This window comes from Labrus mixtus, chromosome 1 (genome assembly GCF_963584025.1).
Source record: "Labrus mixtus chromosome 1, fLabMix1.1, whole genome shotgun sequence".
Classification (NCBI taxonomy): Eukaryota; Metazoa; Chordata; class Actinopteri; order Labriformes; family Labridae; genus Labrus; species Labrus mixtus.
The window spans coordinates 893,198-905,697 of NC_083612.1; the positions used below are offsets into that span (position 1 = coordinate 893,198).

Here is a 12,500-nt window from a genome sequence, read left to right on the forward strand (position 1 = left end):
AGTCCCGCTCTGTAAAATATAATCTCTCCTCAGCAGACAGTAGAGCTGTTCTCACATGTTGTGCTCTCAGCGGGAGACTGTCAGTGTCGAGATGCAAAATCATATTTACATATCATGTTATCATGTTGGATGTCTGCTCTATATTTACACATCATGTTACCATGTTGGATGTCTGCTCTATATTTACATATCATGTTACCATGTTGGATGTCTCCTGCTCTATATTTACATATCATGTTACCATGTTGGATGTCTGCTGCTCTATATTTACACATCATGTTATCATGTTGGATGTCTGCTCTATATTTACACATCATGTTATCATGTTGGATGTCTGATCTATATTTACATATCATGTTATCATGTTGGATGTCTCCTGCTCTATATTTACATATCATGTTACCATGTTGGATGTCTGCTCTATATTTACACATCATGTTACCATGTTGGATGTCTCCTGCTCTATATTTACATATCATGTTATCATGTTGGATGTCTGCTCTATATTTACACATCATGTTATCATGTTGGATGTCTGCTCTATATTTACATATCATGTTACCATGTTGGATGTCTCCTGCTCTATATTTACATATCATGTTATCATGTTGGATGTCTGCTCTATATTTACACATCATGTTACCATGTTGGATGTCTCCTGCTCTATATTTACATATCATGTTATCATGTTGGATGTCTGCTCTATATTTACACATCATGTTACCATGTTGGATGTCTCCTGCTCTATATTTACATATCATGTTATCATGTTGGATGTCTGCTCTATATTTACACATCATGTTATCATGTTGGATGTCTGCTCTATATTTACATATCATGTTACCATGTTGGATGTCTCCTGCTCTATATTTACATATCATGTTATCATGTTGGATGTCTGCTCTATATTTACACATCATGTTACCATGTTGGATGTCTGCTCTATATTTACATATCATGTTACCATGTTGGATGTCTGCTGCTCTATATTTACACATCATGTTATCATGTTGGATGTCTGCTCTATATTTACATATCATGTTACCATGTTGGATGTCTGCTCTATATTTACATATCATGTTACCATGTTGGATGTCTGCTCTATATTTACACATCATGTTACCATGTTGGATGTCTCCTGCTCTATATTTACATATCATGTTACCATGTTGGATGTCTCCTGCTCTATATTTACACATCATGTTACCATGTTGGATGTCTGCTGCTCTATATTTACACATCATGTTACCATGTTGGATGTCTGCTGCTCTATATTTGCACATCATGTTACCATGTTGGATGTCTGCTGCTCTATATTTACATATCATGTTACCATGTTGGATGTCTCCTGCTCTATATTTACACATCATGTTACCATGTTGGATGTCTGCTCTATATTTACACATCATGTTACCATGTTGGATGTCTGCTCTATATTTACACATCATGTTACCATGTTGGATGTCTGCTGCTCTATATTTACACATCATGTTACCATGTTGGATGTCTGCTCTATAATTACACATCATGTTATCATGTTGGATGTCTGATCTATATTTACACATCATGTTACCATGTTGGATGTCTGCTGCTCTATATTTACATATCATGTTACCATGTTGGATGTCTGCTGCTCTATATTTACATATCATGTTACCATGTTGGATGTCTGCTCTATAATTACACATCATGTTACCATGTTGGATGTCTGCTGCTCTATATTTACATATCATGTTACCATGTTGGATGTCTGCTGCTCTATATTTACATATCATGTTACCATGTTGGATGTCTGCTGCTCTATATTTACACATCATGTTACCATGTTGGATGTCTGCCCTATATTTACACATCATGTTACCATGTTGGATGTCTGCTCTATATTTACACATCATGTTACCATGTTGGATGTCTGCTCTATATTTACACATCATGTTATCATGTTGGATGTCTGCTGCTCTATATTTACACATCATGTTACCATGTTGGATGTCTGCTGCTCTATATTTACACATCATGTTACCATGTTGGATGTCTGCTCTATATTTACACATCATGTTACCATGTTGGATGTCTCCTGCTCTATATTTACACATCATGTTACCATGTTGGATGTCTGCTGCTCTATATTTACACATCATGTTACCATGTTGGATGTCTGCTCTATATTTACACATCATGTTACCATGTTGGATGTCTGCTCTATATTTACACATGTTACCATGTTGGATGTCTGCTCTATATTTACACATCATGTTATCATGTTGGATGTCTGCTGCTCTATATTTACACATCATGTTACCATGTTGGATGTCTGCTGCTCTATATTTACACATCATGTTACCATGTTGGATGTCTGCTCTATATTTACACATCATGTTACCATGTTGGATGTCTCCTGCTCTATATTTACACATCATGTTACCATGTTGGATGTCTGCTGCTCTATATTTACACATCATGTTACCATGTTGGATGTATGCTCTATATTTACACATCATGTTACCATGTTGGATGTCTGCTCTATATTTACACATGTTACCATGTTGGATGTCTGCTCTATATTTACACATCATGTTACCATGTTGGATGTCTCCTGCTCTATATTTACACATCATGTTACCATGTTGGATGTCTCCTGCTCTATATTTACACATCATGTTACCATGTTGGATGTCTCCTGCTCTATATTTACACATCATGTTACCATGTTGGATGTCTGCTCTATATTTACACATCATGTTACCATGTTGGATGTCTGCTCTATATTTACACATCATGTTACCATGTTGGATGTCTCCTGCTCTATATTTACATATCATGTTACCATGTTGGATGTCTGCTGCTCTATATTTACACATCATGTTACCATGTTGGATGTCTGCTCTATATTTACACATCATGTTACCATGTTGGATGTCTGCTCTATATTTACACATCATGTTACCATGTTGGATGTCTGCTGCTCTATATTTACACATCATGTTACCATGTTGGATGTCTGCTGCTCTATATTTACACATCATGTTACCATGTTGGATGTGGTAACGCTAGCCCTAATATTTAGTTAATGTTATCATTGTTTTTATTAATTCACTTATTGCACATCAACAACTTCTAACAGAGACATTTCACACATCGTCTTCGGAGCATTAACGCTGATTTTTGCTGTCCACCCAAGCGGCACCTGAATGCAGCATAGCTCACTGCAAACAGAGCTGGCCAATCAGAGGAGAGCGGGCAGGTGGGGAGGCGGGCCTTAAAGAGACAGCAGCTGATATAAAGGATGAGGCAGAGGCTGAGAGGAGGGATTTTACTGAAGCTTCACATCTCAGCGCTGCTCAGTTGATGTCCCCTTAATGGTGACAGTGAGGAGAATCGCACGCACGCACGCACGCACACACGCACGCACACACAGTGAACCCCGAGTCTGAAACGACGTCACAGAAATGGATTTCAGATTTCCAGAGAGAAACAGACAGATAACGTCAGACACCTGTTTCACTTTTACCCGTGCACATTCTTCACGAGCCGCAGCCAGCGTGCAGTCCGATCAGCAACGCCTCATATTTCACTGACGTTCCTCTGCTGACGCGCTGCATTCACACAGCAGACGCAGACAGAGCACTTCATGTCTGAAGGATTATTGATCCAGCTGCTCCTCCAATCAGAGGTTGTGTTTAGTCGATGGGACCTCGAGCACAAAGCTTTCCCCTCATCCTGTTCTTTAAAAGAAGAGGACTCTTAAAATCTTACAAGGAATGACATCTTTGAAATCCCTGATGTGGATTCTCCTGGGTGATGTCACTGTGCCCCCCCCCCCACACCCCCCACACTGTGGTAGTGAAACTGGGGAGCAGGTTTTGACGTACTCGGTGATGACAGCTGTCATGGTCGCTTCAGAGTCTGCGGGAGAGAAGGGGTCACCCTTTAATGAAGCTAGGGGCCTCCTGACCAATGAGAGGAGAGAGTGAGGCGGTCAGGAGAGCTGTGAACCCGCCCCCCCCCCACCAGCCCCTCGTACACTCGCTCCTCCACTCTGATCACCGTCATTTAAAAAATAACTTGATGCATGGCTGCTTCCCCCCCCCCCTCTACTGTTAGTCTCCTCTCCTCCTCTCTGGGACAGCACCATCCACGGCTGTGCAGCGAGGAATGAGGAGTGGAGGATGAACAGAGGCTGAAGGTAGCCGGGGGGGGGGGGGAGGCGGGGCCTGAGACTGGAATGTTCAGCTCAAGCAGAAACAGCTTCGACGCAACACGGCAACATACTGATGGCATGGAGCAGCGGGAAATATCATAGGCTAATGCTGGAGTTCAAAGTGAAAGAGATTTAACAACAAATCATCATGTGGACCACAAACCAGTTTACAAACTTCCTGGTTTAAAGGCACAGTGGAGAAAGTCTCCATGTTCTGGTTCCTGGGCACACACTCCCTGCTTAAAGGCTTTATATGTGATTTTTTGATCCAGCAGATGTCGCCCTTGAGCACCAGCATGAAACCAAAACAACTCGCGCTGCATTGTTGTGTTAGCATGCTAATGCTAGCGATCTTTATTCTGCTCGTATCTTCACACTGCATGTAAATTTACCTGAAATGAGCGTGATCTAGAAACACAGTTAAGCAGTGAGTACAGTATGTTATTCTTCTTTTCTCTAGTCCCTCAATTAAACAACTTTTATACACGAGGGGAGGAGTCAGCCGGCCGTCCGGGCGATGTAAACAAAGTGAAGATAGGACTCTGAAAACATCACAGACAGTGGGACTCGGGTGTTACACCCATTGTAGACAGTCATGACTCACAGAGTTATTTTCAGATACTTGATTTCTACATTTAAATGTGAAACATCACAGATTAAGACTTTAAAGAGGCACGACAGCACGTTCCAGAGAACAGTCAGCTGCTGGTGAACTTCTACTGACACACGGGATCCTGCATGGTGTGGTACAGCAGCAGCTCTGCAGCGGGTCATCAATCACAAACACACATCTACTCCTCCTGCATCCTCAAGGACTTACCCCCCCCCCTGCACACGACCTGCTGGACCCCCTGTCTCAGAGCTGAGTGTGAGCCCCCCAAAGGCCGAGGATCCAGCACCATCTCCTCCGTTTTGTTTACATTTATCATGAGCTGCTTAAAGTCTATTCTATACCACTCACTGTTCGACTTACAAATACTCATCACATTTACACTCCACGTGTGTGTGCAGCTGCTGCCCGCGGACATTTTCTTTCATATTCTAATATCTGTGAAACAGTCCAACGTTTTACTTCTGCTTTCACTTCTCTTATCCCCTGAAATGCTGTCTCAGTCTAACTTTCAGTCAACCTAACGACAGGCTGAGAGCTGGAGCTGAGGCGGGTTTTAAACCTCCTGACAAACCGTTACACCGCGCCCACCTGTCAATCAGGTCAGCTACACGCCTTATTGTGAATAACTCTTATCCTTCATCAAATCAAAACTGATGAGTCATCAAAACATTCACCCCCCGTACAGTGTGTGTCCATCGAGACATGAGCTAATCACACCTATTTGGTTTTTTGAACCAGGCTGTAAACAATCAATGGTGTCATGAAGGTCTAGAGTGAGTTTATATCTTCCAGCTTTATTTCTTAAAGAACGAGCACTAAACTAACCGCTTTAATCCAGGCACACACTCCAGGAGGTGAGGTTCATTTACTGAGTGTGATTCTCATTCAGTCAGACTTCTCACTCAGTCTGTCATTCTCAATAATGACCCTAAAACCGGCAGCTTGTTGACAATCCAAGAGGACCGACTTTTAGTTTAAAGGGGACATATTCTGATAAATCCTCTTCTTCAGTGTTTCTGAACATATATCTGTGTAACCTGAGAGTCTACTGACCCACAACATGTGAAATAAACCATCCAGTCCTTTGTTTGTGGTCTGCATAAGTCTTACAACACAGAGAAAAATGCTCTGTTTCTAATGTGCTCTCCTTGTGATGTCACAGTGGGATTCCCCTCCCCTGGTATCTCCACCCATGGACTCCACCCCCAGACTAGAACAAAACAGATCTCAGAGTGTCAACATCCAGATTCAGCAGTCCAAAGCAAACAGCCCCGGGTCAGCCTGAACACAAGCTGCCTGCTTATCACACACACACTGGTGCAGAGCGCCCTGGCCCTGCGGTTAAAACTGTGGAGGTTAGGACATCCGGGGGGGGGGGGGGGGGTGATTATCCAGATCAGACAAGGAATAAAATCTACATGGAGGCCATGAAACATAGAAATGAAGAGATCATCTTGTTTATGTTGATTCTTTAAAAGCAGAGCTCTAAGAAAGAGAAACAGTCAAACCTCAGTGAGTCACAGAGAGAGGAACTTCAGAGACGCTGCTGCTGGAAAAACTGATGACTTCAACGTTTGAAGCAACGGTTGAGTTTGTCTGAATTCACTAATTAACCAGGAAGAGTCAGGAGCAACAGCAGGAAATACATCAACTGAACGCCCAAAACAGAGAGAGAGAGACAGAATCCTTGATTTATATTTCAACAAAACTAATCTGTTTGGCCAACAGAAACACCAGAACAGACTGCAGAGGTCATCACTTGACCTTTGACCCCGGGACGTCCCTCCTCACAGTTCTTTGTATCATCAGAAACTGTGACGTGTGATGCTAACTTCAACGCGTGTTGTTTTAAAACATCAGCAAGAACAACAGAACAGAGCAATCAGAGAGGAGGAGGAGGAGAGAGAGGAAGAGGAGGAGGAGGAGAGAGACAGGAGGAGGAAGAGGAGAGAGAGGAAGAGGAGGAGGAGGAGAGAGAAGAAGAGGAGGAGGAGGAGAGAGACAGGAGGAGGAGGAGGAGAGAGAAGAAGAGGAGGAGGAGGAGAGAGACAGGAGGAGGAGGAGGAGAGAGAGGAAGAGGAGGAGAGAGAAGAAGAGGAGGAGGAGGAGGAGGAGAGAGACAGGAGGAGGAGGAGGAGAGAGAGGAAGAGGAGGAGAGAGAAGAAGAGGAGGAGGAGGAGAGAGAGGAAGAGGAGGAGGAGAGAGACAGGAGGAGGAGGAGGAGAGAGAGGAAGAGGAGGAGGAGGAGAGAGACAGGAGGAGGAGGAGGAGAGAGAGGAAGAGGAGGAGGAGGAGAAGAGAGAAGAAGAGGAGGAGAGAGACAGGAGGAAGAGGAGGAGAGAGAGGAAGAGGAGGAGAGAGAGGAGGAGGAGGAGAGAGAGGAAGAGGAGGAGGAGAGAGACAGGAGGAGGAGGAAGAGGAGGAGAGAGACAGGAGGAGGAGGAGGAGAGAGAGACAGGAGGAGGAGGAGGAGAGAGAGGAAGAGGAGGAGGAGGAGGAGGAGAGAGAAGAAGAGGAGGAGAGAGACAGGAGGAGGAGGAGGAGAGAGAAGAAGAGGAGGAGGAGGAGGAGAGAGACAGGAGGAGGAGGAGGAGAGAGAGGAAGAGGAGGAGGAGGAGAGAGAAGAAGAGGAGGAGAGAGACAGGAGGAGAGAGAGGAAGAGGAGGAGAGAGAGGAGGAGGAGGAGGAGAGAGAGGAAGAGGAGGAGGAGGAGGAGGAGGAGAGAGAGGAAGAGGAGGAGAGAGAGGAAGAGGAGGAGGGAGAGGAAGAGGAGGAGAGAGAGGAGGAGGAGGAGGAGAGAGAGGAAGAGGAGGAGGAGAGAGACAGGAGGAGGAGGAAGAGGAGGAGAGAGACAGGAGGAGGAGGAGGAAGAGAGACAGGAGGAGGAGGAGGAGGAGGAAGAGAGAGAGGAGGAGGAGAGAGAGGAAGAGGAGGAGGAGGAGAGACAGGAGGAGGAGGAGGAGGAGAGAGGAAGAGGAGGAAGAGGAGGAGACAGGAGGAGGAGGAGAGAGGAGGAGGAGAGAGAGGAAGAGGAGGAGACAGGAGGAGGAGGAGAGAGGAGGAGGAGGAAGAGGAGGAGAGAGGAGGAGGAGGAGAGACAAGAGAGAGGAAGAGAGAGGAGGAGAGAGGAGAGAGGAGGAGGAGGAAGAGGAGGAGAGAGGAGGAGGAGGAGAGAGGAAGAGGAGGAGAGAGGAGGAAGAGGAGGAGACAGGAGGAGGAGGAGAGAGAGGAAGAGGAGGAGACAGGAGGAGGAGCGCTGTGACTCAACGTCTTGAGGTGTTGAACATGTTTGTAGTTTGTCCTTCTTTGTGACATCATTGATGTAAATGTGAAGGTGAGCAGAGGGTTCAGTTTGTTCAGGCTGCAGCTCTTTCTCTGAACCTGCAGCATCCTGTGATGTCATCCACAGTATGTAAATAAAAGAGCATCAGTCAGCCCGTCCTCCTGCTGCCTCCTCGCTCTTTTGTCAAACTGCGGCGCCGCTCGTTGTTCGGCGCTCCATAAAAGTCAGCGCAGAAAGTTTATGGGCGACAGATGCTGGAGAAAATGAGGAGTTCCCCCCCTCTTCTAATGACTCCTCACTGAAGGAAGGGGCTTCACGGTCACTGACAGCGACCCGGAGTTAACCTCCCCCCCTGCAAGTGGGAGGAAGCCAGCCGGTAGTGAGTTACGACCCGACGGAATCGCACGCACGCACGCACGCACGCACGCACGCACGCACGCACGCACGCACGTACTCATTATACTCAGTGAACCTTCTCCAATCAATAATCATTCCTTTACACATTAAAGGAGGAGTCAGGCCCCTCCTCCTCCAGAAGCCCCGCCCCCTGCAGGACGTAGTGTGTACGTTTACTGCTTGTAGCTACACTGCATGCTAACACATGCTAGCTCAAGCTAACGGCCGGTGTTTGTCACCTTCCTGTCCAACAGGAAGTAGACCAACTCCACGTCCACGGGTAAAAGACAACACAAGGTTCACCCTCGTTTTAGAACGAGCTTTATCCACTTGGTGTTTCTCCTCACTCTCATTATATTTTCTCTTCTTTGCTGCTACGTCCACGTCCGTCATATTCACCGCTTTGAATCTCGTCCAATCACTGAACTGTATCCACTCCTAGACTCACCTGCTGCGCTGTCATTGGCTGGAGGAAACACACCAGCTCCGCCCCCAGAAACGTCCCGAGTCAACCGTCAGAAATCAGAACAGTAAAATCCAGTCAGAGGACAGAGTCTCTGCAGACACAGTCACCACCACACATGTACGGAGGCCCAGAAGGGACAATCTTTAAACTGACGCAGGTAAAAGCATGCTAAGCTAGCTCATGCTAGCTCCTGATTCAAAGGAACCTGAAGAAGATAAAGGTGGAATGAGAGGAGAGGGAGAAACGTACCTGGAGTCGGCTTTGCTCAGGTTAGGATGGAGGATGGTCTGGTTCTTCAACATCTCCACCACACATTTGGTGTTTAATTCCTTTTCTGTGGACGAGAGAGCACAAAGTGTGAAGCTGCTGTCACACTGAGAACCCCCCCCCCCCCCCCCCCCCCCCGAGAGTCAGGAGGCAGGACGTGTTGACAAAAGGTAGTGGTGGTCATAATGTCTACAACAAGTCCAAGATGGCAGTTGCAGTAGAGTCCATTCTTGCTCTAATTATTAGTAGTTTTCAGTAGAAACCACAGAGTAGGACGGACATGGCGAGGATGACGCTGCATTATCACGCCCACACAGATCAGCACCAGTTGCTCGCTGGTTGCGTCATGGAAACGTCAGATTTCCTGACTTTTTCTCCGTCCTGCATTCAGCTCATCTCGACTTCACCCGGACAGAAGTGAAAGTTCAACTAAAGTTGTTTTTCATTTTCTTTTGTAATGTGAAGGCGCCCTTTAACCTCAGAGTGAGCGTTTAGCTAATCAATACAGCAGGCAAACAGTGTCTCTCTCTCACCCTATCAGAATGCTCTCCATCATGGACCACACCCCCCACCCTCTGCACAGAGGAGTGTGTTCAGTGTTCCACAGACAGACTCAACATACGTCTGTACAACACCTCACAGCAGGGGGAAAGCACACACCTGGACTAAATCTTCATTTGTCTCATCTGCAGCCTCGAGTCGGACACTTTAATGATCACACCTTTAATGTTTGCACTGACTCTTATTTAATGTCTTCTTTTTAAACATTGCTGTACATATATAAACAACACAACTTCAGAAGGTCAACACTTTTTTTAGGTTCTTGTTTAAATCTTGTCCACACACACACACACGCACGCACGCACGCACGCACAGCAGCTGACAGACTCTCTCTGCTCTCCTCGTCCACTCGCTCACAGAGGCTGCTAATAGATTCTTTGGAAAATAAGACGAAGCAGACTGGAAACTTACGGCTGCTAAGTTCCTCCAGCCGTCTGCCGTGCCAACAGGACTCACTGCTCGGGTGCCAGCGTGGCCTGGGCATCCAGTGTTTGGCAGAACTGGTTGTGCATTTACTCAAGAAAAGAATTTTACAATGGTTACCTACAGGAAAGGGAAAAACTGCCAGCAGCAGAATACGGCTCGGGACACAGTCACAGAAATACTTCAAGTGATTTCATGACCAGCAGTAAGAAAGTAAGACACTTCTGTCAGTCAAACTGGGTGAGTGTTGAAATCTGCATCTCTGAGCGTACACGGGAACACAAGAGTTTCAGAAAGCAAACAACAGAAGTCAGTGATTGATTATCATCATGTTTCCTGGTTGATAAGATACGAGCTGTAGGACTCCCCCCATGTGAGTCCTCATTGCCCCCCCTGCTACAGCGAGGTCAGAGGTCAAGGCTGGAGCAACACTCCTTTAGATGCAAATCATCCACAGATAATACAGAACGTCCTTCACCTGTAACGCCGTCTTCAAGCCGCTCGTGTAAACAAGCCTTTAAAAAGAACAGAACCTGGCGGCCATCTTTCCACCGAGTATTCATGATGGCATTTTAAAACACACAACTACACCACACATGAATGTTAACTTCATTTTACAGTGAGCGTGTGAGAGCGTGCAGGGATTATTAAGTTCAGCATGTGTCAGCACAGGAAAAACATTCTGTGGTTTCAATTCCTGACTGAAGCCCAGAGATTCCAGATATTACATGCTCCTCCTGACATGGTCTCCTGAGGTAAGACATGGTGTTATGGTGTTTTCTGGGATACAAACCTCAGTAGTTCTACATGTAAGGACAGGCATGCTGCGTCTGAGCAAACCAGAACAAACCAAAGACTAAACTGTCTGTTTAAAGAGCCTCGCAGGAACACCAGGGGAAGAGCCATGGAAACTTGGTGTCAAAGGTCAAAGGACCTGAATCCCCCTCCCAGGGAGCTCACACAGCTAAACCAGCAAGGTGAGCCAACAGAGACTGAGTGACACGAAGACACAGGAAGCAAAAGCAAAGGTGAAGTTATTAAACGCTACAGAGGGTGCTGCTGCCGGCTTATTGCCTACATCACCCATGTGCCCACATCTCCCATGTGCCTACATCACCCAGGTGCCCACATCACCCATGTGCCTACATCACCCATCTCCCTACATCTCCCATGTGCCTACATCACCCAGGTGCCCACATCACCCATCTCCCTACATCTCCCATGTGCCTACATTACCCATGTGCCTACATCTCCCATGTGCCTACATCACCCATCTCCCTACATCTCCCATGTGCCTACATCTCCCATGTGCCTACATCTCCCATGTGCCTACATTACCCATGTGCCTACATTACCCATGTGCCTACATTACCCATGTGCCTACATTACCCATGTGCCTACATCTCCCTACATCTCCCATGTGACTACATCACCCATGTGACTACATCACCCAGGTGCCTACCTCACCCATGTGACTACATCACCCATGTGCCTACATTACCCATGTGCCTACATTACCCATGTGCCTACATCTCCCATGTGCCTACATTACCCATGTGCCTACATTACCCATGTGCCTACATCTCCCTACATCTCCCATGTGACTACATCACCCATGTGACTACATCACCCAGGTGCCTACCTCACCCATGTGACTACATCACCCATGTGCCTACATCGCCCATGTGCCCACATCACCCATGTGCCTACATCACCCATGTGACTACATCTCCCATGTGACTACATCTCCCATGTGCCTACATCACCCATGTGACTACATCACCCAGGTGCCTACCTCACCCATGTGACTACATCACCCATGTGCCTACATCGCCCATGTGCCCACATCACCCATGTGCCTACATCACCCATGTGCCTACATCAACCATGTGACTACATCACCCAGGTGCCTACATCACCCATGTGCCTACATTACCCATGTGCCTACATCACCCATGTGACTACATCGCCCATGTGCCTACATCTCCCATGTGCCTACATCGCCCATGTGCCTACATCGCCCATGTGCCCACATCACCCATGTGCCCACATCACCCATGTGCCTACATCACCCATGTGACTACATCACCCATGTGCCCACATTACCCATGTGCCTACATTACCCATGTGCCTACATCACCCATGTGACTACATCACCCATGTGCCCACATTACCCATGTGCCTACATTACCCATGTGACTACATCACCCAGGTGCCCACATCACCCATGTGCCTACATCACCCATGTGCCCACATTATCAATCAATCAATCAATCAATCAATCAACTTT

The 12,500-nt window shown here is 46.5% G+C and overlaps 1 protein-coding gene across 3 annotated transcripts in view; it reads right to left on the bottom strand.

Moving 5' to 3' along the window:
• Positions 1 to 12,500, bottom strand: part of LOC132978994 (kinesin-like protein KIF13B) — a 74,452-nt gene that overhangs the window by 55,625 nt on the left and 6,327 nt on the right. For all 3 annotated transcript variants that reach the window (XM_061044427.1, XM_061044420.1, XM_061044436.1), the window contains one exon: positions 9,209 to 9,293. In XM_061044427.1, coding sequence (XP_060900410.1) covers positions 9,209 to 9,293 — 85 coding nt within the window. The remainder of the gene's footprint in view (positions 1 to 9,208; positions 9,294 to 12,500) is intronic.